This window comes from Lepidothrix coronata, unplaced genomic scaffold (assembly GCF_001604755.1).
Source record: "Lepidothrix coronata isolate B3197 unplaced genomic scaffold, Lepidothrix_coronata-1.0 Scaffold18, whole genome shotgun sequence".
NCBI lineage: Eukaryota > Metazoa > Chordata > Aves > Passeriformes > Pipridae > Lepidothrix > Lepidothrix coronata.
This window is the reverse complement of record NW_016690198.1, coordinates 376,078-401,755: the sequence shown is the minus strand read 5'-3', so window position 1 is coordinate 401,755 and position 25,678 is coordinate 376,078. Positions and strand designations below refer to the sequence as shown.

The following is a 25,678-nucleotide window of genomic DNA, read 5'->3' as shown; positions in this document are numbered from 1 at the left end:
CAGCTGCAGTTTGAGTGGACACCATGCCTGTTGGTTTGCTTTCCTCCTCCTCTCACTGAGGGTGCTGTTTAGTAACAAGCAGTGTCTGGTAAATAGCAGCCAGAGCCCAGCACACTGCAGTAAGTTGCTCCTCTCTGGAGCATTCTCCTTGCGAATATTCTGTCACTTCATCAGAGTCCTGTAGGACTCGTTCAGGAGTGAAATTCCAAACCATTGGAGCAGAGAATTTCCCCAAAACTTGGCCCATTTTGTCCTATATTCCATTCCACTCGTGACTATCCACTCAGTGTAAATCTCTGAATGACCTTCTTAGAAATCTCTTTCTTTACTCTAAATGTATGTAGACTACACTGAGGAGACCTGGGAGAGTTAGCAGCAAGAGTTTGCTTTTCTTAGCATGCAAAGGAAATTCAAAATTCTCAAAAGCTGTTGAGGCCTAGTAGAGGAAGAGAGGATGAAAAGCTGGGGAAAATCATCCTCCACCTCAGACTGGGTATGATTATTAATAGACTTCCAGAGGTAGCACCCAGAGCCAGGACAGGAGAAACAACACTGAACACACATCACAAAAGGCCCCCCTTGCCCTTGATGTTGTCATATCATAAGGAAACTGCTTTCACATAGTACAGCAATAAAAGGGTTCTGATTCCTCTGCCAGCTCTTAAAAATAGAGTCATGACAAGCATGTATTGCATATACCTGAAGATATACAGTGTTAGGTACCATACCCACATGAACTGACCAAGCAACATTGTGACCGCTGGCTCCATACCTGATACAAAAAATGCTTAGATAAAAATTGTTTCCAACCCTCTCTGGTCAGATCTTTTGTGTTGCAAGTGTTTGTGCCTCCCGCTGGGTGCCAAATAGGGCAGTCATGGTTTAGGAATGGTACTCCCCAATGTAGGACTCCCTCTTAGACTCTCCAAAGCAAGGCCTCTGGGTTGCTGTCTCCTCCCCTCCCTTTCTCTCTGGGGTGGGATGGAGAGATTTGGAGGCATGAAAGGTAAAGATCTCAGGTAAAGATAAGAACAATTTACTGGAAACAGTAGTGAGATAAGAAAACAAACAGTAAGAGCAGCAATGCTAATGAGAGAGGGTACAAGAAAGAGGTAAATAATTCCTGTGGAAACCCCCTGACAACAGAAAATCCTAACTGCTCCCTCCACTATGTCATACCAGAATAGAGCCCTTCCCCCTGTCCATGGAAAATGACTGTGGGGTGGTATAGAATAACCTCCATGTTTCAGCCATGCCCCCTCCTGGGTATCCAAAAATTAACTCTGTCCTGGCCAGAACCAGGACAGCTGTGATGAGAATACTGCTAAGTATATGCCATGTGTTGTGTTAGTAATACATGCATGTATTTATTGTTAGCATTCAAATTTTATTGATTTCTTTAGAAGTTTGTATCTTTTCTTCATAACTAGACATTTTTGTATACTGCAACCACAAATCATTATTTGGAAATATGGCACTTTGACATTTTATGCTACTATCTAATTAACCTTGTGACTGGCATTCTGTTACTTGACTGACTTTCTTTAAAAACAGATATTTCCTTTCATCTGCCCTCTTTTCACCTCTGTCTTACATCCTGTTCTCACTAAGGATTTTAAAGTGGAGATAGTCGTATTCGTTTTCTTATCTGTTCTTTTCTTTTTCCTCTTTCAGAGCCTTTATGATCCAAATTTTCATTTTTAATAGGTGTGTATATATATATATAGTGATTGTAAGTGTATACAAATGTGTAATTGTTAAATGTGTAAATGTATATTGATGCATTCAAAGTACTGACTACCCTAACTGTACATATTGGCTTAGCTACTCATCTCATCTATAGTCTTTCTTGCTACATCTGCAATGGAAGGTGCTACAGGACACAAGGCAAAAAGGTAAAAGTCTGTTTTGTCCATCTGCATATTGTTTCTTCCTTCTGCTTCTTTTAGATAAGGGATTTTTCAGCAATGTGCTGAAGTAACATACAGTAATTCAATTTCCATACAGGGATCTGAATTTCTTTGCAAGCAGTAACGAGGTGAGATATGCTAAGCCCCGGTAAGGTAGAGGGGAAGTATTAATATTAAAGTTAAACAGATGGAAAATCTGGTCATGCGAGTTACATTTGAGGTTTCTTCTGCACTGTAAAATTAGTCTGTAGCAAAGCAAAGAGCAGAACCTAGCTCTTTTGACTAAATTTAAGATACAAAGCTACCATGTAGTAGCTGATCTGTGGTAGCTGTTGATGTGCACTGTCCGAAGTGGCAACAAAGGGTTAGTGACACTTAATTGAGTAGTTAATTTGAATTACCTTGCATTCTTCTTAGGAGTTGGTAGTCCTATTAGTTTTCTTCTGAATGAGATGAGGAAGAACTGACTTTGAAACATTTACTGTTGCCACAACGAAACAAGTATTAAGGACGAGTGGTTGCTACAGACCTTCCAGACTTCCCAGACCTTCCTAGCTGTAACTGATATCTTTCAGAACTATATCTTTCCCAAAGTTATTGGATTCTCACATGGCTTTCCTGGATGAACTTCCTCTGTCCTGTCAGGCTCACCTTGATTCAACTGCTGATTGCTTCAGAAAGGATAAGTCCCAAAGACCTTTTTGCTTTCTCCCCAAGTCCAGTTGTTAGGGTGAAACTGGTCTTCAAAGTCCTAAAATCATGATGCAGATACAGCAGATTTGGTCGCTTTTGCATTAGTTCTTTAAAGGTATGAAGTGAGTAGTAAGTTTAAGATTTGCTTGGACACTGTGATTTGGAGGTTTCTGATGCTGACTGATAATTTGACCTAGGAAAACTGTTTGATTGCTGGTTTTTTTTTCTCTGTAAACTTCTCTCTAGAGTCTAACAACAAAACTTAGTCTTTGTCAAGAGCAGGGAACCATTATGCATCCTGCCTCATGTAGCAAAAAGGAAATTCAGAATTGTCATTCTAACAGTTGACACTGTAAAATGTCATTGAAGAAAGCTTTTTTATGTTAGTCTTTAGATTGACAGGTTATGACAAAACTGCATTCATGTTGCTTGAATACATCTTTTGTCTAGTTTTATATGCTTTTTGACTTGTCTAGAAAATGACATATTGAGGTTTTCACAAGCCTTAACCAGGTGTGATTTTCTTTATGGAAGATACTTTGGTAGGACTACAGCTGAAGGCGAATAAACCAGTGAAGCTTAGAGAGGCCACAGCCCTTCTTCAGATGGTAGCTGTGAATTGAAAGACTCATTAATCAACAGCCAAGTCACAGGTGTGATGGCTTCCTGCAAGCTGCCAACAGACTGTGAAAGTCATATCCAACATGCCAAACTGTTAAAAAAGGCACATCTATAAACATTTTCAAACTTTTGTGTTTCTATTTTAGTTGAAAAACACAACCCTTGCATGTTTTCATTTTTGACTTCCTTGTTTTAAAAGAAAAGTATTTGTTTGTTTTCCAAGGAATACTATTCAGTTTAGGAAACAAAAGAAAAAGCAGATACTGTTTTCACCTTTTGTTCATTTTAATATGTTAACAGATTCACTTGAATGGACACACAGTTTCAATTGCAATTGTCAAAGTAAATAGTTTTAATATTATAAATTTTTGTGTGCAGAAAATGTGCACAGAAGCTTTGACAGAAAAAAATTATTACAAGGTTTTTCTGCTTGTAAATGGCTGGCTATTTTCTTCATGATTTTCCAGTACTTTCCCTTAGTACAAAAATTACCTGGATCAAAGATTCAATTATGTTGTCATGCTACAATGTAGACAGTCATAAAATGTTTAAAGTGAAATGACTTAGAAGATTTTATTATTTAATCAACCTGCACTGAATTTTTCACCTACACTGATGGGAAAAACCCATATAAGAAGCCAAATGAAATCTCCATACAATTTTCCCACATAATTCTTCCTTAAACTCTGTGGATCCCCTGAAATGAAGGAGAGCCTTATACCTCTCACTAATTTTTTTCCCCCAGATTATCCTTAAATTGATGTACTCCCTGTAGATCAAAATTAATTTTGCTCTGTCAAAGAGCAATGAGTATGAATTTGCTAGAATTTTTGTATTTGCTAATTCCTTGGTCTCCCTAATTCTCATATTTTTCCAAATATGGATGGTCAATATAATAAAAATTCTTTAAAATCTTAAGTGGATGAGAATAATCTCCCACCTTCATCTGGAGTGAGGAATTTCTTAATAGCCGTAGTCTGATCTTATGTTTCCCTCTTTAGAACGTCTGTATCAGGTTTGATCTGCATATCTAGAAATTAATTTTAATTTGCAATCCATATTTTCACTGTTTTCTGCCTGGATTGCCAGTTGCAAAGTTATTTTGCTCTTACTCAATTTAAGTCAATCAAACTGTATGTAATTACAATGCCTGCTGGCTCAGCAGCACTGTAATGCACGCAAAAGAGAAGGAAGCAATGGTGCTGCATTTATTGCAGTAATAAGGTCTTATAATAGTCATATATGAAAAGTGATATCTGCTTTGTCTTTGCAAGGCTCTGTAAGCAGATATTTGAATATACCTGTCTTTAAGATATGTTTGTAACAGATTTTATCTGTTTACTCAGTGTAGTGCTACTGCTTGTTATTGGAGGGTTTTCTGAGGCATATACAGCTGTCATATTGTGTCACCAATCTTAGAAAGAACTGTTGTATTTTCACTTTAACAACAGTTATTTGTATTTTAAATAGATTTCACTATTGGGATGAGGGAGAATTTTATTTTTATTTCAAGTTTGACCATAGATTAATGCCTATATTTTTTCTTGTTCGGTTTCTGTTGTTACTTTAACTCAGTAATTAAACACCTCTGCAAAAAGACCCACCCTCTAGAATAATATATAAATGATCCCTTTAATTGTACTAGTAAAGACTGTGATAGCTGAATTTAAATACCACCAAACTCTTCCCATGAAAGTGTTAATGAAATTATCAATAAAGTAAGTATAATGATTTCACTTGGGATAATTACATGGGTAATTTAACAGCACATTTGGATAGAATCTGAGAGCATTTATGTGGTATACAGTTAACCTCTGTAAATGATATGTAGAAAATAAAAGGTTTTCTTATTAAAAATGTGAAGCAGTAACTCTTTAAAAGTAACTTTACCTTTCATTTTTCTCTTATTTTCAGTATTGCAGTATTTATTGTTTCATAGGTGAAACAGGAGTCACTGTCAGATCATGCTATAGAAATAGCTAGTGGACTTACTAGTCTCAAAATTAATACATAGACAATTGAGTGTTCTCTTATATAGTTCAGTGAAAAAATGGTTGTTGAATAAGAAATTTTGATACCATAGTTTCAGAATTTTAGAAATAAAAATTAATGGTGTTTGAATTGTAAATACATGAATTTGGAGAAGAAATATATAACAGTGACCTTATAGACATTCGGTATCAAAAGAAGTAAGCCACAATTTCAAATGTGAGCTGACTTTCCATTAATACGCTTTTATGGTATTGCATATCTATGGTGCCTTGTTGACTCTTTGCATGCTGCCAATCAGATGCTGTGTTTGCCTTATGTACAGAAATTAGTCTAATCTGGGAGATGGTCCTTGATTTTTTTTTATTCTTTTTTCCTTTTTTGTGGGGAAAGTGATTCTTCTCTGGCATGTCTGTGCTGCACTGATGCAATTGCAATCCACAGAGAGAAATGTAGTTCTCCAGTAGGCCAGGCACAGGTTATTTGTTAAGTTTATTAGGTCGTAATAAGCACCTTAAACTCATCCAGAGACCAATGGGCTTTGATGATGATCGGAGAACATTTGATAAGCGTATTCTCTTTTCATTAAGTCAATTGAAGCTTGCTGCAAGTGTCATTTTTTGTTGTTTTATATTATAGACACAAGTTCCACAAGCTGAAATGTGTTTCCCACCTCTTTCCACAATTCCTGAATGTGGTCTCAGAGAAACAAGCAGAAGCTCTCTGTTCAGAATAAGTCATACAGATAACTCAGGCTAAGGCCAGACTCATTTTTTTAGATCCAGCCCCAACTCTACTCAAGATTAGTTGAAGCATCAACCTATATTAAGCAAAGAGAAGCAAGAGACATGTGATCATATGTATTTCAAATATAAACAGCCAGTGCCAACAACAAACATCTTTCTCCTCTTTCCAATAACCTCCTAAAAAATTCCATGTGTGCCTTGAAAAGTAGCAATGACAGAATGGCATTTTATGGGATTCCAAACATGAGACCTTTCCAGGAAAGAAGTAATTACAATTGCTATCAGACGATGAAATATTAAACACACTCTAAAAATTGAATGTGTTAGTCTTATAGAAAACTATTTTATTCACTTTTGCCAAACAACTTAACGAATGTCTCAAGAAGTGAGACATAGGTTGCAGATAGAGCAGCAATTCTCTGAACACTTCTCTGTGTGTTTGAAAGAGATCATTGATCTCTGTCTGTCTAAACTTCACCACCAAATTGTCATCGATCAAGGGGACCTATGCATTCTGATATTATGAGGTTAGGTTCACAGATCATTCTCCACCATCATGCCCAAACCAGAATGTTTTGATGTTAACTGCTCTGAGTTATAGTTCAGTCTATAACTTTCTGAGCAAGAAAGGTTTGGAGATGCTCATCTGGCAAAGAGTGCTCCTTTGCTCTGTTACTTTCCACCAGGAGAGGTAGTGAGCCTAGAGCAAGGTTTGTGTGATGAGGCTTTCATAGTGTCTCCACTATTGGTAAACATTTTTGGTAGAAAGTTAATGGTCTGAAGGTAAAGACCATGTTTTAGTTTCCTTTACAGCAACATAAAGGAGTTGCTCTAATACTTTTAGAAGTATGTGCTGTCAGTTTGTTGTTTACTTACTGGCATTTAGATCAGTGAGGATTGAGTTTCCTTTGCAGCAACTATGCATCTTGTACCATGATATTTTAATTCTTCTACCAATTTATGACATTTCCTAATATGTTTTCTTAACTTTGTTAAATTTTGTTTTCTTGTTTTAATCTATCTGTGCTATCACATGCTGAATTTTCCGACATGGTAATTAATATTTTTATCCCATCCTAAAACATAATCCTGAATCTGCTTATTCATGTCCTTATTCTAATGACTTGTCTCTGTGAATTCAGTACAATAACATGAACTCAACATGTTAGACTAGATTGAATATTTGCAGTTCTGGGGTGTGAGGAGAAGCCTACTTAGAAATAGCAGTGTTTCTTTGGCCATCTATTTGTCATATGTTTGGTTATGTATCTGTGGTCTGCAAACAATGATGTGCTTGCCCCACAGTACAGTGTTTGTATCTTTTCCATGTAAGTACGTTTAAAATAACACACCATTGAAATTTTAATTAAAATTCAAATGGTAGCTGTTATGGGGGCCTTCTAGGTATTCTGAGGATGCAGAAATCTTTTGTTCTGTAAAATAAGACAATAGTGAACTATACCATTATATTGTCCATTAAATCTATTCTGTGCCAAGAGCTGTTTTGAGAGATTTTTTTTCAACTTGTTTCAGTTATGATTTATTAGGAATATTCCTTGAAGGTCAGTAACATGTGCTAAGTATCTGTCCATATGAGGACAAACCAATGTCCAAACAATATACTGTATTATGCATTTCAAAACAATAAAATGTTTAAATGAATATTTACCGTGATGCAGCAAAGTAGAATTTAAAGAAGAGAAGCCTTATATCTCAAGTAATATGCAGTTGATCTTTGGTTATTTTATCATTTATTGGTTTGTAATGATAATTGTTAGAACAAGTGAAAAATAGTTTAAACAACATACTAGTTCCTCCTGCTGGGCTAACAAATGGCAAAGTCATGGTTTCACGAAGTTGATGTCAAATATTCCTGCAGTTAATGTAATAAAGAAATTAGAATGAGTTTTTCCTACTGCGATGAAATAGCTTAGGAAGAAGGATAAAGAAAGAAAGATAATTTTTCTGTTTCTTATAATTCTTTTTTCATATATTATTGAAATGATAAATAATCACACTGAAGGATGTAGAACAAGCTGTGGTATAACTGAATTAATTTTAAAAGAGCTGGGTTATTACAAGGAGTACACACCTTGTGAACTGAATGGTTTTTTCTTTAATGACACTTTCTCAGCATCTGATAATGACATAAAAATAATACTTTTAAATCTTCCAAAACAGACATGTCAAGTTCTCAGTGGCATCTTATAATTGTGAAAACTAAGGGACATACTTTAACTCTACTCAATTACACGTCTACATCAGGGTCTCACATGCTTATTCTTCTCCATAGTTTTAAATACATGGGAGAATTTGATCAGTGTCCTTTTTATATTCAAAATTAGCTTCTGTCTCAAAAGTGTCTTATTGTCATGATGTCACTACATTTCAACATCTGTGACCTTTTGCTCCATATGGATTCATGGTAGACCTTGTTGTATTTTTGCAAACTAGATTGCTTTTGTCCCTCTACTAGGGGGTATCAAAGCCTTTTGGACTAAAATTTTACTGGTAGGTTTACAAATAAATAAATAAATAGAATAAAATAAATATACTAAAAGTACTGAGAGTGACTGAAAACACCAAACAAAGAAACAAACCTAAAGTTTATGTATAATAAGGACCGCCAGATGTCGCAAAGGCATCATTGATGAAGTGGTTTTTTATCCAAAATGTGGCACTTATATGAGGAACAGAAGTATTGTGTTGGAGAGTTGCAGAGGCCATAACAGGTCAGTGAAATGTCCTTCAATCATTTGATTTTTACATTTAAGAATAGGCCAAGATGAAAAGATAGACACATATCTGACGTTGACATTGCTACCATTTAGATAACCGATGCAATTGCCTTAGTCAGTGGGTTCAATCAGATCTTTATTAGTTTCAAACCCATGACAGAATTAATTTTGGTGGGTTTTTTTCTTGTAAAAAATTAAAGTTCTGAATGTCACCAGATCACAAACTTATAAGTGTAAAATTATTATAATAGATATAGTTTTATTTTCTGCTTATTCTTCTAAAATGTCAAATACCATTAAAAATATTACCAAGAATAACAAGTAGAATTGAAAGAATTTGAACTGGGTTGAACAGCATGCATAATTGGGAGTAAAACAAGTTGAACTTGGAAACAAGTATTTGATGATTGATTTTTTATTGAGACAGAATGAGAATGATAATGGATAAAGCTATTCTCCTTATTGAGAGAAAATATAGCGTTTTTCAACATGTCTTCAGTATGAATGGAAGCCCTGTCAAAAAAAATGAGTAACACATAATGTCTTTTAAAAGGTAAATTAACATAAGTATATCACTTAGTTTATGGATCAAATTTTACACTTGTCAGTTTTATTCATAATGTCATAAAGTTTATATTTAAAGGATAGTGTTATTACCTTTGTTATGTCCTGGAAAAGCCTAATGTTAAGTGAGTTCATTGTAGAATTTAAATTATTTTCAGCAGAAGAAATGCCAGTGCAGAAAATTAGGTCCAAGATATGTATTCATGTGCAGATCTTAGTCAAATCTCTAGTAATTTTAAGTACTTGAAATACATTATTCAACAAGTAAGCTGCTGTATGCTTGTGTTTAATGGGCTCTGCCTGAGTGTACAGAAACTGTCAAGAGAAAATATAGAACATGCATCATTCTAATTTAATTATGATTATTCTTAAAAAATAAAATGAAATTGTGTCCATGAGGTGTTGTGTTGTATGTAGGAATGTGCTATCTTTATTACTAAGACTGAATTTGATTTTTTTTTGTATGATTTTTGCTGATTTCTCTGTTGGTTGGGCATATGTGCTACACCACATAAACATAACATATAAGTATAAAAATTGTGTTGATTCAAATGTTGAAGATATTCAAAATGTCAATTTAATTTATACTGAGTGCATATATGTATATTTAACATACATTTTTGCTTTTACATGTTATACATAAAAAGATGAATTAGTAATATAGTTATGCATATATGCATTTTCCTAATTTTTATTAAGTTAAATTTAGGCCCTGAACTTTTCTCAAATAAACTTGAATTAAAGTCCAATTTCCATGAACTATTCCTTCAATAAAATACTTGTTGAGAGCTGATGTATGGAAGCAAGCAGATCTTTATCTCTGATTATGATTTTTATATTTTTCTTTTTTAATTCTGATGCCAGTGGAGCTCTGAACTTAATAGGCAATTCCTAACTTAATAGGCATAGTTGCTTAATATTCCATAGATATCAAACTCTTTAACTTTACCTTTGAAGTCTTTGTATGACAATGGAGGGTTTCGTAAGGTCCTGGGCTTTTAAACACGAACAGATTTATGTATGTGTGTGTTTGTGTATTCTGCTTATGAGCTACATACATATGGAATACTTTGTGTCTTTTTTAAGACTTTATGTATATTTAACCTTTAATTTAACTAGCAAGTTGTAAGACTTCCATAAAAGGTAGATGAGCTTTGAACTCACTGAATGTTATTGCTGTAGCTCAGTTGATCACTTCTAAGATTTATGGGGTTAAAACCAAGACATATGTCTTATTTTTAATAGTTATATTAATAAAATCATTTAGCATAGATAAGGAATTTGTACCCTGTTCTCTGTATTAAATCAGTATTTACAGTTTTCAAATAGCAGTTTATAGGTTCTTTTAACAAATTTGAAGGGGGAAAAAGACAAATAAATTTTTTTTACTATGAGTAAGATAATCGGTTATGTGGTAGCTGTGCCATCTTTCTAAAGCTAAGTTGATCTGGAATGTATTAGAATTTTTTGGAAATTTTTTACTTTTTTGCATCCTGTTATGCTATCTTTTAGTAAAATATGACTTATGTAGGTGTTATCCTAATGAAATCACACACCCCATTCCTCAATGAAATAAAAAGTCAATACTTAAATGACAGTTTGACGGGGAAAACTAAGTGCATGGAATTTCAAATGGTAAAAACCTGCAGTCATAACAAAGATGGAATCCATCCCTATGTTGCATAGCTTCCTGATCATATCTTTAAACCTGATAGTAACAAAGAATGTTTATTTGTTGCCAAGATATTGTACGTTTTATTCCTGGGCTTAGATCCTAATTATCAAGAAAATTGCATCCGTTTTATCTTGCGGAAGAGTATACTGCATCATGGCATATTTGGTTATTTGGCACTATAATATTGTTACCTTACTTGAAACACATGGTCCCTCTTGATATACAAGAAAAAACTGAATCCATTTCAATAAATTAATAGGGATGAGAATACCAATCCATCCTTCTTTTCAGAGGTTCACATACATTGTAATGAAATGCATTAGGAGTTTTCTTTACTTGAAATCCAAATGAGACCCATTTTGGCTCACACCCTTGACAGTCTCTATTATAAGCACTGCTGTCTCCTGTTCATGTGTGGGCTTAGTAAAATGCTTCCTTTGTAAGATGCACAGAGACAATATAATGCCATGAAAGACGAAGGTGTCAAAACACAAAAGTTAGAGGCAATCTAATCAATGCCTCCTGATTTAGCCTTTGAAGGCTCTCTTCATTAAAACTCTTTAATTGTGAGGCTTATCTTGAGGTAGAGCTGTTACTTAATATTTTTCTTTGGACAGTCATTTGTACCTTTTAACGTAATTTCAATATTCATTGTTTTGTAAATTGGATGCCTTGTTAGCAATAGTGGTGGTATGAATGACTTGCATTCAAGTGATTGAAGGTAGTAGTGTATAAATGCTTGGTTCTCTCCCTCTGGAGTTTAATAGAGTTTTATTTCTATGTATATCATTATAAAATACATGGTTTTCATTATGAGTCTTTTTATTTCTATGTATAGGAATGCAGGTTGGAATATTTTAAAATCATAAAAGAAAGACTTCTAGCTGAATCTTTTTGAACTTTTTAAAATTTTGAGATTCAGTGCAAACATTATAAATTCTATGTAAGAGGTGAAAAATGTGATCCCGTATTATGTTTTTCTAAATAAATTTTGGAAAGGTATGAGATAAAGAAGATGGCACATAGGCCTTTTCTTCACAAATGATAATAAAGTTGATAGTGGTTGCTAGAAAGCAACTTCTGGAAATCGGTTGAAAGTGTGCCTGAAAGCAGATAATTTGGAAAATGCTTTTAAAAGAAATACTTTCCACCTGAAAACTGCCAACTTAAAAATAAAGGAAAGCCTGTACAAGCCACATGACATATCTTGTTCTTAAAAAAAATATATATATGTATTTTCACCCTGTGTGTTGAATTGTACTGTAGTACCATGTGCATATGCATGTAATGTATGTATGTTATAAAGCAGTAAATGCATTTTCATATTACAGTATTTGATTTTAGTCCTATTAAAATTTTGAAAGATTTATTGGAAAATGAACATTGCATTTTTTAATATCTGTCATAAAACCTACAACTGTTTAATGTCTGGAAAATCAAGAAATCTGATATTTCCCTTGGATTAATCAACGATTAAAATAATTTTAACATGTAAAAAACAAAAAGGAAAAAATATAAAGATCATAGAATTTTTTGCAGAAATCCCTGAAAATGGAAATAGAATTGAGGCAACTTTGACCTGATTTTTAATGGCTAGTGTGGTGAGTACAGCTGCCCTTAGTAATTACTTGTGATAGGTTGTTTTTGAGTCCCATATGTATAGCAGCTCCAGGCCCGACTACCTCAATTGTTGGCACACAAGCAGATTCTTCCAGGTGCTGAAAATTAAATTTTAATGTATTACTTAAATATTAAGACAATAATAGTTTCAGTAATTTTACTGCTACAGCTGTAGTGCAAAGTATGCCTATACACTATAGAGGTTATTTCATAGTGTACTAGAATGAAAATTACCATTGTCTTTAAATACTTCCAAGGAAGTAAACATTTGATGTAAAGATAAAAACACACATTTGCTACATGGTGTATTTTTAAAATATTGAACACATCTTGACTAATTTATAGGCTAAGATTTTAAAATGCTACATTGTAATTTATATGAATTTACGTTATAAAATGGATGAAAGTTCAAGAAAAGTAAGGAAAAACTTAGTGACCCCTGTGCTGAGGGCTTGAGCAAGACAATTCCAAAAAGCTATAAGCAGATAGTTAGTTAAATATGTATTTAATTATGTTGATATATTTCCTGGATTAGAGTTCAGGCATGTAACTTCACTGCGTTTAACCCTATGTCATTGTTTAAGAGAGATATCTAGAGCTAACTGACTGGCTTACACAAACTTTTTAACCCAAGAAAATTAAGATTATCATAAAAAGGTAAAGTAAGTTGTGGGAAAGTGTAATTACAGTGAACTGAAAATACCATGCAACAAAGTATATTTTTATATTTTCCAAGAATTTTCTGTGATGTCCATCCCTTTTGTTTCTTCATTCCAACAAATTTTAACTATGCTTGGAATAAACAGCAATGTCCAAGTTTCAGTGTAGGTTAAGAAGAGTTGGAATGTACTTCTGAGTACTTTTTCCTATTTTGAAATGTAATAATTGAGTCTAATTGTGTCCTGAAAAAACGTCACTGTTATTCTCCCCAGATTAGCAGTTTACAGAGTTGCCATCTCAATATGGTATCTCCTGTACTTCTGTGGTCTTCCAATAAATATTGCAATTTAGAATCTCTTTAATATGACATCAAAGAATTAATTAATTGATTATTTTCACTATGCGTCATCAGAAATCCGTGGCTTACTGGGATACCTTCAGCCTTGTACTGTACTGTTTTACCCATGAACTTTAATTTTTACTTTTTAAAACCTATGCTGTTTAAAAGGGCCTTAAACAGACTGTGTTGTCAGCAATCTGCACTCAATGTCATTTTATTTCTTTCCTAATTGTGTGAATTCTGGAAGGTTGTTTAAGTGAAATTAAGTTATGGATTTAAGTTCTCCACTGATCATTCTTTGTGAAGGGTAATACTTTCAATTCGTTTTGATTATAGTACTGAATATTGATTTAGATTCATTTTAATAGTGAATGGATCTTTTATTCCATTGTAACAAGATTATCACCCCTTCTCTAGTCCAAAGTCCCTCTCACTAAAGCCATTTATCTTTGGATTAGATGATTTTTCTGAAAATAGGATGGTCTATGTAGTGTTAGTACAAGGTCATGTTTAAGGCAAAAGTTACAGCAGCTTTTAAAATACATTCTAGTCTTCAGAAAATCATTTTGGAAATAAGTAAATTGCAGTGCTTTTATCTTAATTATGTAGTTGGATTTCATGATGAATAGTTACATCAATATGTTCTACTATTTTTAATAGTTATGGATATTTTCAGTTGAAAAGTTCAAGAAGGAACTGATTTAAAACAGAACCAATATAAAACTAGAGAAATTAAATCCAGAAAACAGAATCATCACCACACATCTCATAATCTTTTACTATCTATAAATCTAAATTTCTCTATCTGTCTGGTGCCTAATATTTTTTTCAAAACATCTGATCCAGTGTTCTGTACATATTGACTTTATTTTGACTTTTACTATGATTTAAATATCTATATCCACTAAATTAAACCAAATGTTTTTGGTTTCTGAATAGCCTTATTTAATTTAGCATCCACATATTTTTGGTTGGATACACGTTGATTTCATTGATACAGAATCAATCCCTAATCTTCCATCCTATTTAAAGTATCTTTCAATTATAATGAACTATTGCTGTTAATAGTTAACACAGCTATATTTTTGAACAGTTCTTTTTGACTGCTGTAAGATATCTCTTCCCCTATTGAGAGATGCATTTTCTTCTAACTGAGGAGTATCTGACTCAGACTTACAAAATACATATGCAGTCCTATATTCATGAAATAACTTATGGCTTTCTGTGCCTTTTCAGATCCAATCTCATGTGATAGCAATGTTACTGTTTTGTAACATGACAAGATAAATTTACCTGATTTCAAACTAAGATTGTTAAGGACACTGATGCTATGATGTCCTGGTTCTGGCCAGGACCAGATTAATTTTTGCAGTAGCTGGGAGGCAGCATGGCTAGGACACGGAGGTTATTCTGTACCACCTCACATCATTGCAGGGGTTCCTGCTGGTGGAGAAAACGTGGCTATTGTTTATTATCAAGGAGTGTTTTTCAGTGTGAATCCTTTCTTTTCTTGTACCCTCCATCATTAGTACTGTTGCTGTTACTGTTTGTTTTCTTATCTCATTGCTGTTTCCAGTAAATTGTTCTTATCTAAACCCATGATCTTTACCTAATGTGCCTCCAATTCTCCTCTCCATCCTGCCACAGCAGTGATGTGAAGGGGAAAACAAGAGACCAGTGTCCATTATTATATAAGTGTGGTTTGGAGAGTCTGGGCGGGGACACTGAATTGGGGACTACCATTCCTTAACCACAACATGTTTATAACAAGGCTTGGGGGGTATTGTGGACCCCTTGGGTTTACCTGGTGGGATGTGTGCCCCAGTCCAATGACACACAGGTCTGCACATCTCTATAGTCAAAATCAAGGCTACCTCCAGCCTGGTAATGGATCTGATCATTATCCAGTCAGGTGACTATACCTGCAGTTTGATGAATGCTATTAATGGTGAAATAAATTACATTTTCTCTTCTGTTTTGTTAACTATTATTAATGTATACATTGACCAAAAATTAGTTGTCTTACTGGATTCTCTCTGATAAGTGATGCTTGGAAAGATCACAAGCTCATGAGCTGTTGCCTCACAGTGCACTATCTTGTACAAAACATTTTTTGCTGAGATAAAGCAAGCCCTACTTTATAAAAAATGTAGACTCTATAGATGAAAACTATCAACAGACTAGGTATTTCTATGTATAAAAGTTAAAAAGATTAAATTGACCATGCTCAAAAGTATAATGCTTGGAATTTCTAACGCAGGCACCACTTTATTAAATTGAACAAAGTGATTTATCATGTCATTTGTGTCTCTTTTTAAAGGAATAAAATAAAAAATAGCTACATTAGAAATCTGTCTTAAGAACTGAAAATGCATTATCTGAAGTAAATCCAGAGCCCAATTTTGTAATCTCACCATTAGAAGGCAACAAACTGTTGAAGCAGTATGCTTTGCTCTTAAATGGACTTTCACAATGGCCTCGGACTTTGTTTTCCCTTGATTTAATTTGAGACATTCCCAGACTGAAAGTGTGAGTCTAATGAAGACAATGATCAAATTTCAGTAAGGCTCTGATTTACTCTTTGGTGTCTAGGTATGACTGAGGTGTTTTTTTCTTTTTAACATTTGAAGTAGTGTAAAAATTGTATTTGAAAATGTAGTACACATTTAAAATGTACAAAATTCCTTACTTGTAAATTAGCAGAGAAGAGTGATAATTTAGAAAATATTGGAAGTGGGTTTTTTGCTTCTTTTTCTTTCTCATAAGCAGCATCTTAAGAATGCAAATCCATACACAAAACTCACAGAATTAATATAGTGCAAGAGGATTTTAAGTTTTTTTCACCACATTGTGACTAGTTCTATGTGATTATGACCCTTAGACTCCTTAAAACTATCTTTCCCGTATGACAACTGCAGATATACTGTAGATTTCAAGTGAAGTACTTAGAACATAATCTTGTTTTTCAGGGAGTTGTTAAATTCTAACATTTAACTGAATTTTCCTGAACGCTGAGATATAAAGGACTGACCTCTCAAGATGGAACATGTCTAATTGGAAGTAGCATAAAAGATGATAATATCAATGGATTTCAATGTAGTATAATTATATGTTGAAGCAGAACCCTGGAACTCTATTACTGCACATTGACAGGCAGAATTGTAAAAGCCAAAGTCAGGAACCTAATTTCCAGGGAAAATAATAGTAGACAGATTAGTACGAAATATGTATTTTAATTACAAGCCATCATAGTCTAACCGTCAACCTCCTTTTTTTTTTTTCCCTTTCTCTTTTTTTTTTTTCCCTAACTGGTATTTTTTTTTTGTTTCCTTGTATTTCAAATGAGGTTTTATAGTTAGAGCTAAAATCATGGCATTCTCAGATTGTAAGGGCCTACAAAACTTATGTTCAACATCTCTCCTTTTTTCGTGCTCAGTAATTAAAAATGGCTGTGGGCATTTTTCACCCTTTGAGGTTTACCAACTGCTATAGCATTTGTAGAATGATTTCTTCACCTGCTTTTCGTGGAATAACCAAATACCGAAGCAGCTTGAAGTATTTTTCAAAAAAAGTTCACCTCTAGGCTTCTCATCTCTGGCACATAGACAGCTTTATCACTATTTCACCATTCAATTAGTTTTGAAATCCTAAAAACAAAAGTCATTAGTAAATCTTTTGTCATGGATAAAAAAAAAGAGATTCCTTTTTAGTATTTGTATGTCATAATGGTAGGCCTAGAAAATTAGTCTAATTTATTATTTAAAACACTGGTGGGATTCCTAATTGCATCCATCATTAGATATGACACGTTTAGAACTGAGAACCATATCCAGTGAGAATTTTCCAGTTTGAATTTTAAAATAAAAATATTTTTCAAGAGATCCCTAGCTATCGTTTGTTACTATGGAAACGGCCCTATTTGTCTGAGAGCTCTGCCCGATTGCCAATGGGAGTGCGAGCAGCGTCAACTAAACATACGAATACATCAAAGACAAATTCATATGCTCAATCTGATCAGCTCAATTAATGTAAGAACAGAAGCTGAAGGGGGTTAAAAGAGGGCAGTCATTCAGCATAGATGAAGCCTCTTTTAGCAGAATATATACACTGGCCTTTTGGGGGAGGAATTTAGCACACTGTCAAAAACATTACCAGAAAGGAAAGTACTAGGCCTCCTACACCTAGCAGATATGAAGCTGTCAGACAAAGAATAGCACTATTCATTAAATGACACTTATTTTCTCCCACTTTACAAGAATGTAGTGAACAAAACAAGCAGGGGAGCAGCTGAGAGAGACACTTTTTTCTTTTCCTAGTGATGACAGACATGCAGCAATTATGGTGATAACTAAGGAATACTAAACAAGAAGCCAGGCTTCATTCTGTTTATCACCTAGAATTTTGTTACTGAATTTGCATGCAACTCATGTTTTGTTTTATTATTTATGTCTAGGACAAATTAGATGCTTTTGTTTTTAACAGGGTGCTTTCAGTTTGGTGAAGAGTGCCACTAAACTATACACATTCTCCAATTCTCCTTGTTAAATGGCCATATCAAGTTGAAGTGCTTTTGTAGTGAGTGAGTTTCAAAGCACAACAAAACTGCTATTTCCAACAGAGAGTAAAAGAGCGTTAGTGTAATGGCAGGTATTGTGTACTATTTCTGCCATACATAATTTAAAAGACAGTTAAAGAAAATCTCTGCTAATTCTCGTCTTGACTTGCAGAAAGTAATAGAGCTTTGTTACTTATTTTTAGTGTTGCTATTTACACATTCCTATGAAGTTTTTAGGTGTTACATAAGTTAGTTTTATAGCAGATTGAAGTAAGCGGGAAGTCCCACAAGGCTACTGCTTTTAAGAATCTCATACTTACTCCAGGAAGATTTGATTTAAGGTCTATTATAAATAGTCTGCTACTTTTATCTGCATGATCATGGCCTGATTGATACTGACTTTGTAGCCATGTGCTCCATAATATGCTGTCATGCAATGCTGACAGCTGCAATGAAAGAACAATAAATGTGGGGCAGCAGTAATGTAAAGGTCTAGCCAGTCTGTATGAAAACTGATAGCTGCAGTATTGGCTCCTATGGTACCATATATATCAGCCCCCTTGGGAATTTCTTGGTAAGTGAATTAAAATGGTCTCCTAATACACAGATAGAGGATGAGAGAAGGTCTTAACTTACAAAAACCTGCAGATTGCTAAAACCTTGTGTTAAAGTCAATGAGTAGACATAAACTTACTTCAGAAAAAAAATATTTTGTGTCTGAAAAATGGATGCACAAAAATTGCTGTGCGTATTTATATGCTGATAACATGAGTACTTAATATGGCTAAATTTAATGTGATAGTTTAAAGTTGATAGGACTTTTTTTTCTACCACTCTAAATTTTTTGAGCAACCTTATGATTTTCATTAATTTTTGCATGTGTTAATTATAATGCAGTAAGAAATCTGCATTTTCCAATGTAATTGTAATTACAATGTAATTAAACTCCCTAGTCTTATAACTATTACTCTACTCCAATTCATGACTTGAACCAATCCTTGATTTTATCTGTATTATGTATTATTTCAGTATTATTTTCTGTATTATGTATTATTTTAGTATTATGTGACATACTGAATGAAGTTCTTTTCTTTTTCATGTTGTGAACATATGTGTGTGTATGGCCACTGTTAAAGTAAAGAAACCAGAAATTTCTGAATATTTTCAGATTTGCTCAGGTTTGCAATGAAGGGCATTGTTGTGGTTTGAGCTGCCCCCCCCCGGGGGGGGCTGAAAGTGGTTGATCGCAGGTGAGTTTCTAATCAGGGGCCAATCACAGCTGTGTTTCACCCATGTGAAATTAGGATATTACAACAGCCGGAAGGAAGTTGTTGGCAGAGAGAGAGAGAGAGAGAATGGAAGCCATGAGGTGAGAGGCCTGCAGGGTCCTTGTGGGGAGTCAGGCTCTCTTCCCCCCCGGCCGGGCTGCGGGGAGCCCAGAACAGTATTAAAACTGGACTGGATGCGTGGCCAAAAGCTAGGGGGGTTATTCCCCCCCACTGCTCAGGAGAGGTGGTGGTGTAGAGTTGAGAAGCCAGCCAGGGGGTTGGAGCTAGCCTACCCCTGGCAGGCAGGCACAGCATTGGAGCTGAGCCAGAGATGGGCCGAGGGGTGGCCCGGGAGCTGCAGAAGCAGTGGAGATCGTGCAGAGCTGGAAGAATTCCAGGCAGAGGAGGGAGACCACCATGGCAGGGGAGGGAGCGACTCTGAGCTGAGACTGAAACAAAACGGGAGACGGGGTCGAGAGGCTCAGAGGGGCCCTACGTGGGTTTGGACAAGGGCAGCGGAAAGCAGATGGATGAGGAATGCAGGGGGAGGAATGCCTTCCCAGTAACACGTGGAAGCTGAGGTGATGCAGCAGCTGGCACAGAGAGAAGCCAAACCAAGCAGGTTTTTTCTGGCTAAGGACTTTTGGTGAAAATTATTGGGGTATAAAAACTGAGCAAAATCCAGAAACCCTGCAACCTGGAGAGGAAGAGTGAACTTCTTACTCTCTGGGAGGAACCTTCAAGAAACAGAGAGAAAGAACTCAAAAGCTGACTCCCTGTATAATCGTGATGGAGACCTGGTAAAGCAAACGTTCCTTTGCAGTCCAGGAAGAGACCTCAGCAGAGGCCGAGGAGCTGGTGGGGGTGCAAAGACCCCTTCCTTGATACCCCAATGAGAGAGAGACTTTAGCTATCGTCCTGAAGGATTTTCTTCTGGATTGATATGGAAGGACCCCAGGGGTGATAGAGATTATATTAATACTGTGTATTTATTTGCTTTTTAGTTTCTATAGTATTTATTGTGTTAGTAATAAATTTTGATATAATTTCCCGATGTCAAGTTGTGCCTGTCTGAAAACTTCTACATTGAGGCAAATTGTGGAGGAGCTTAGAAATTGGATTTTTGGGGTGAAACCTCCACAGACATGTAAGTTGAACTATGAGCTGAGGTATTTAGTACACTCAGTTGTAGCACTATTATTCTGTAATGCTCTTGTATTCTTAAAATACAAAAGCTTCTGTAATACATTAATTATTAATTATTACTCTTATTCTAGAAGAAAAATTTAGACTGTGATAATCTGCATTTGGACAGGAGCAAGAAACAAATTTTCTAGTTTTTCTGTTTAGCCACTTATTTTTTATACTGTTCCCTATAATGGAGAAGCTCAGAATGTTTTCAGAAAATCACAGTTCAAAGCAGAAGGCAGTGTTTTGAATTTCTGTGTTGTGCACAAGAAGAAAAGTTGGTGTAGGATGATTGAAATTAATAGTAGGCCAAGAAAATATTTTGTTCCCCCTAGATGTAATGACAGAAACTTAATTTTTGCACACTGGAGGTCACCCTTGATACTCCACATTTTTTAATATTTTTCTAACTACAACAACAAAAAAAAGCAAACAGCGTGTGTATCTTTTAATATGCATGCTAAGCTTTTCAAAATACTTCCAGCAATAAAAGCAATAAAGCAACTACACGTTCATTATTGTGTTAGCTCTTCAATTGTTTAAGCAGTAGGTAGTATATGTATAGATCTTTGCAAAAACTTTTTGGGATGTGTGTTTGTCTAAAGTCTTGCGAGTATTCTATAGTCTGCATTGCAACCTCTGCTGCAAGCAACTTCTTTTATCGCTCTCCAGGAAAGTTAGTTCAGGGTTTGTTTAGAAGCTGGTTCTAGCACAGCTACCTAAATTGTGATTACCTTGCTAGATTACTTTGAGGACCGATCCACAGCTGTATAGAGGTATTATATTGCCATCAAAATAACTGTTATGCCCTTAGATAAGTACAATTAAATGTTCTATTCGGCTGATGAGCAACCATGTAAGTTTTACTGTTGATTAGCATAAGAACAGAGCCGGAAGGTCTTGTGAAAATCTGTCCACTGTAGCCGTGTGCTGGTTTAAAAGTAAACCGGCAGGGGAAATGAACCCAACTCAAAGAGATTATAAATCAGAATAACAATTTAATAAAAATAATACAATAAATACAATTACACAGACAAACAATTGGTTTTAACCCACAAAAACCAGATGTATAACCCAGCACCCTGGGGCATGAACAGAGTGGTGTTCGTTGGGCCCCCCTCCCCGTGCTGCGCCCCACGTGGTCCCCCTGTGTCCAAAAGTAAAAGGAGAGGGAAAACCTGTTGATGAGAGTGCTGGCTGTAGTCCTGTCAAGGGTGGTGATCACAGTCCTGTTGGGAGTGCTGGTGCAGTCTGATCGAGAGTGGTGATTGCTGTCTGGCTGAGAGTGGTAGTCGCAGTCCGGTCGAGAGTGGTGGTCTCAGCCTGGTTGAGAGTGGTGGTCGCAGTCCAGTCCAAGTTCTGGTCCTTCTCTGGATCCCGAGAAAGGTACCAGAAGTCCCAAGACCCCAAGATTATATATCCTCAGGTTCAGGCAGGAATGCCCAGTACCTGCCTCAGGGCGGGGAGTTCCACAATGGGTGTGAGGACAGGAGCATCCTCCTATCTCACAGGCCTCTTAAGACCCAGCTTATAGCCTGAGGGGTCAGGCGTGCTCTGGGCAGCTGCTGGAAATGGCCTATTGATAACAGTTTCTGGGAAATGGCATGGAAGGGTATAGAATACACAGTTTGGGTTACACCCACACAGTGATGAGCTGGTCCCAGCTGTTCCAACTAGGACAAGACGTACGAATCTCAAAGGAGAAGTTTAAAATTAAGTCAGTGTCCTTATATTTTCAGTCTTTTCCATGTCAGAAATCCTTCTGATAGATCAGGATGCAATTGGCATGTTCTTCAGGCTGCAGAAAGGCAAGGTCTTAAGCTAAGAATCTACATTCTACTGGAGTTGAACCAAAAAGAAAAAAAAAAAGGCAAAATATTCTCTTTTTTCAGTCATATGAGAGGTTTCTCACAGAAAAATCTAAAATCATTGGAAGTCCATCTTACTCATTTCTAGCAAATCTAACACAAATATTTCCTACTAAAACATTGAGTAGTATGTTCCATTAGAGGAGATACAACACTTAACAAGTATTAATTCACATAATCCTGTAAAACTCTGTGAAATTATTCAGTATTATGTGGCACTTTAGAAAGAGAGGTGCCCAAATTCGGGCTAAGACGTAGTCAGATTCCTCCACAGTCTGACTTTGCAACCTGTTAGCTGAAAGTAAATATATAATACAAGATGGGAAACTTGCCTGGCCATACAACATAGCAGCTGATTTACTGAATCAGAATTTGTCTACCTGGTACCAGTATCTTGTCTCTAACAAAAGCTCATTCCAGTGACTTCAGAGGAAGCTGTGATAGATTTTCTAATAAGCTAATTGTGATTTAACCATTGTGATGTTCAAGATTACGATGCAAGTTTTGAAGTTTACTGGCCTGTTCATGTTCAGGAAGCCATCTGTGGCTCTCCAAGTTCTTTTTCATACCTAGAATTAATTTTTCAGGGAAAAATTATTGTCCTAATAAGAGATATTTTGCAAATGTATTGTTAGTTAATACTGGGAAATACACTTTACTGGAAAATCTTGTGATTTTTAAATATAATCATCTAAGTTTTGGTTTCATTGTTAGGAGACACTAAGTGGCCTTGCATTCCCCCAAAATATCAGATTTGATTGGATGCATTTAAAGAATTAAATGCTCTTTCCTACCCTAGCAATTTTGTAGCTCCCCCAGTGCCTATACTGTGATGGCTCCTCTGAGTGCTGTGTAGCACCATTCCTGTCCGGGGTTTTTAAGTCTCAGAGAGAACAGACTCTCCTGACTTTTCCTGGGTTTCTGGAAGGGTTAGCCAGAAACAAAATATTCACTGTTCGTTTGTCACATCCAAACCCATAAAAGTCTGTGTGAAGGGACCTCTCTAGGAGATGACTATCCCACTTTTGTGCCCCTTCTACTGGGTGAATCCTAGATGGGATCGTCACTTGGAAGGCCACATAGAGAAAAGCATCCCAAGGGATCAAAGTCCACCCAAAATATTGATTTGCTTTTTATTTGCAAAAGTTGAAGCCGTTACTTTAAACCATGCTGCCTAAAAATCTACATGGGAGTGCAGAACACGAATTTCCCTATATATTGGGTAATTATTATAGCAGTAAAGGCCTTCCCGATACCCGTTACCCACTACTGTGTATTTCAAACTGTATTTCTTACGTCACTTGCCAAAATGCAATTTCTGGTGTATGGTCCTGCGTCTTACAGATTCTGAAACAATTATTTAAAAGTTTGAATTGTGTTTTCTTATCACAGCACTTTTCTCTGACAAATTAAGGTAGTGTTTTACTACTTATTTAATCTTGTTGCTTATGGATAGCAGTGCTAAACTCTAAAGATCTAGCTTATGTATTGAGTCATAGAATCAGAGAATTGTTCAGGTTGGAAAAGACCTTTAAGATTATTAGGTTCAACCCTTAAACCAGCATTGCCAAGTCCATCAATAAACCATGTCCCTACACATCTTCTAGGTATCACTAGGAATGGTCACTGAACCACTTTCCTGAGTAGCAAATCTGAATCCTTCCTGAGAAGTGAGCTTCAAGACTCAAATACATACCTGGAATCCTGGAGCCACCAGTATCCAGGAGGAAAAAACATCACTGCTGGACAGAACAACAAGGACAGAATAATCTGAAGCAACTCAGGAAAATAATGTGCCCAGCCCCCATCAACACACTTAGCCAGGAGCTAGAAAGTAGAAGAAACCTGGAGTTGCAGCAGAGACCTCAAGAGTACAACAAAATGACTTTATTTAAAACTTGTAATCCATAACCTGTAACTGTCAGTATCCAAGCAGTATAAGGAAAATGTTGTCTTTTTTTTCCATTCTGCTAAGTCACCATAATTTGGTTAGTCTTCAGTAAAATATGATTTTTTAGACCAGGATAAAATTGATCCCTCTTGGTAGCTGATGTGCTGCTGTAAATGTAGCTGCACTAACAAGGTAAAATTTTACTAGGAATTTATTCTCTTGGGATGGAACAATAACGTCACAATTCTGAAAGAGGCCTGTAAATGTTGTGTAATATTAGCATCATCAATTAGTAGAAGATCCCTTTCCAGTAGTTTTGCCTAAACTGATAATGAAGAGGTGGAAGATAGAAGGAGAATTTGTTATTAACTGAGAAACAAGAATGCAGTTTTCCCCACAGTTCCTCAAACAAGGACTTTTTTTAATATTCTAGCATCATGCTTTCTAGCTACCAATTAAAGCAGTCCAGTCCATTTCCTTAGCAAAACCAAGTAGTGACCCAGCATAGGTATTCACAGTTCAAACTGTTTCTTCACAAGAGTCCTAGACTGTCAAGATTTTTTTTTTCTTGACTTAAACAAACATAAAGTCCCATAACAGAATGCTTCCTGAAAGTGAGAATTCATGAGCTCTGTCGAAATGTATGAATTTAAATAATCTAGTAGTAAAATTTTTAATCCATAATTTCTTTAAAACAGCATAGTTATTGACAGCACGAAATGTGATGTCGTATCTAAAATCAGAGTGAAATCTGTAAGAAGTTAAATAAACTGACATACAGTTCATATGTGTTCTCACTCAGAAGAGACAACAGATATAAACAATTGATAAAAATTAGACAAGTGGAGGAACCACTAGTGTAACCATAGTATTTGAAAACAATTCAGAGTTAAATTGTTGTAGATTTCCAGAAAAAGCATACAGAATATTTATAGTCTGTGACCATATGATCTCTCATCCTGCAAAAGCTTCTGAGATGCTCATCATATCTTTATAAAAAAGATTCATTGCATCCCTGGAAAATAATCAGAATCTTGTAATTAGATCAATATCAGTTTGGGGGCTTTATGATAATGAAGAGAAATAAAAATTTAAGGGATGTGTTATGTGTTTTTTATGTTACTTGTCCTATTATGATACATAGCACATTAAAAAGCCATGGATGACATCAAATCCATTTTAACTTATTCTGAGTTCTCTCTGCATGCTAACATGAAAAGCCCTTTGCAAATATTTGTGTTATTTTCAGTCTTTATAATCCACAAATTAAATTAAATTTTCCTTGGTGATTAATTGTCATAATTGGAAGTAAAAATTATGTGAGTAGACAATAACTCTCTTACAATAGAATG

At 35.5% G+C, this 25,678-nt stretch overlaps 1 protein-coding gene across 11 annotated transcripts in view; it reads left to right on the top strand.

Annotated features, from left to right (window-relative positions):
* Positions 1-25,678, top strand: part of KIAA0825 (KIAA0825 ortholog) — a 251,553-nt gene that overhangs the window by 149,547 nt on the left and 76,328 nt on the right. Inside the window, exon 23 of one of the 11 annotated variants that reach the window (XM_017807303.1) lies at positions 24,043-24,366. The exons of the other annotated variants lie outside the window; for them this stretch is intronic. Coding sequence (XP_017662792.1) covers positions 24,043-24,052 — 10 coding nt within the window. The 3' untranslated portion in view covers positions 24,053-24,366. Of the gene's footprint in view, positions 1-24,042; positions 24,367-25,678 lie in introns of those variants that run through there. 11 annotated transcript variants of the gene reach the window in all.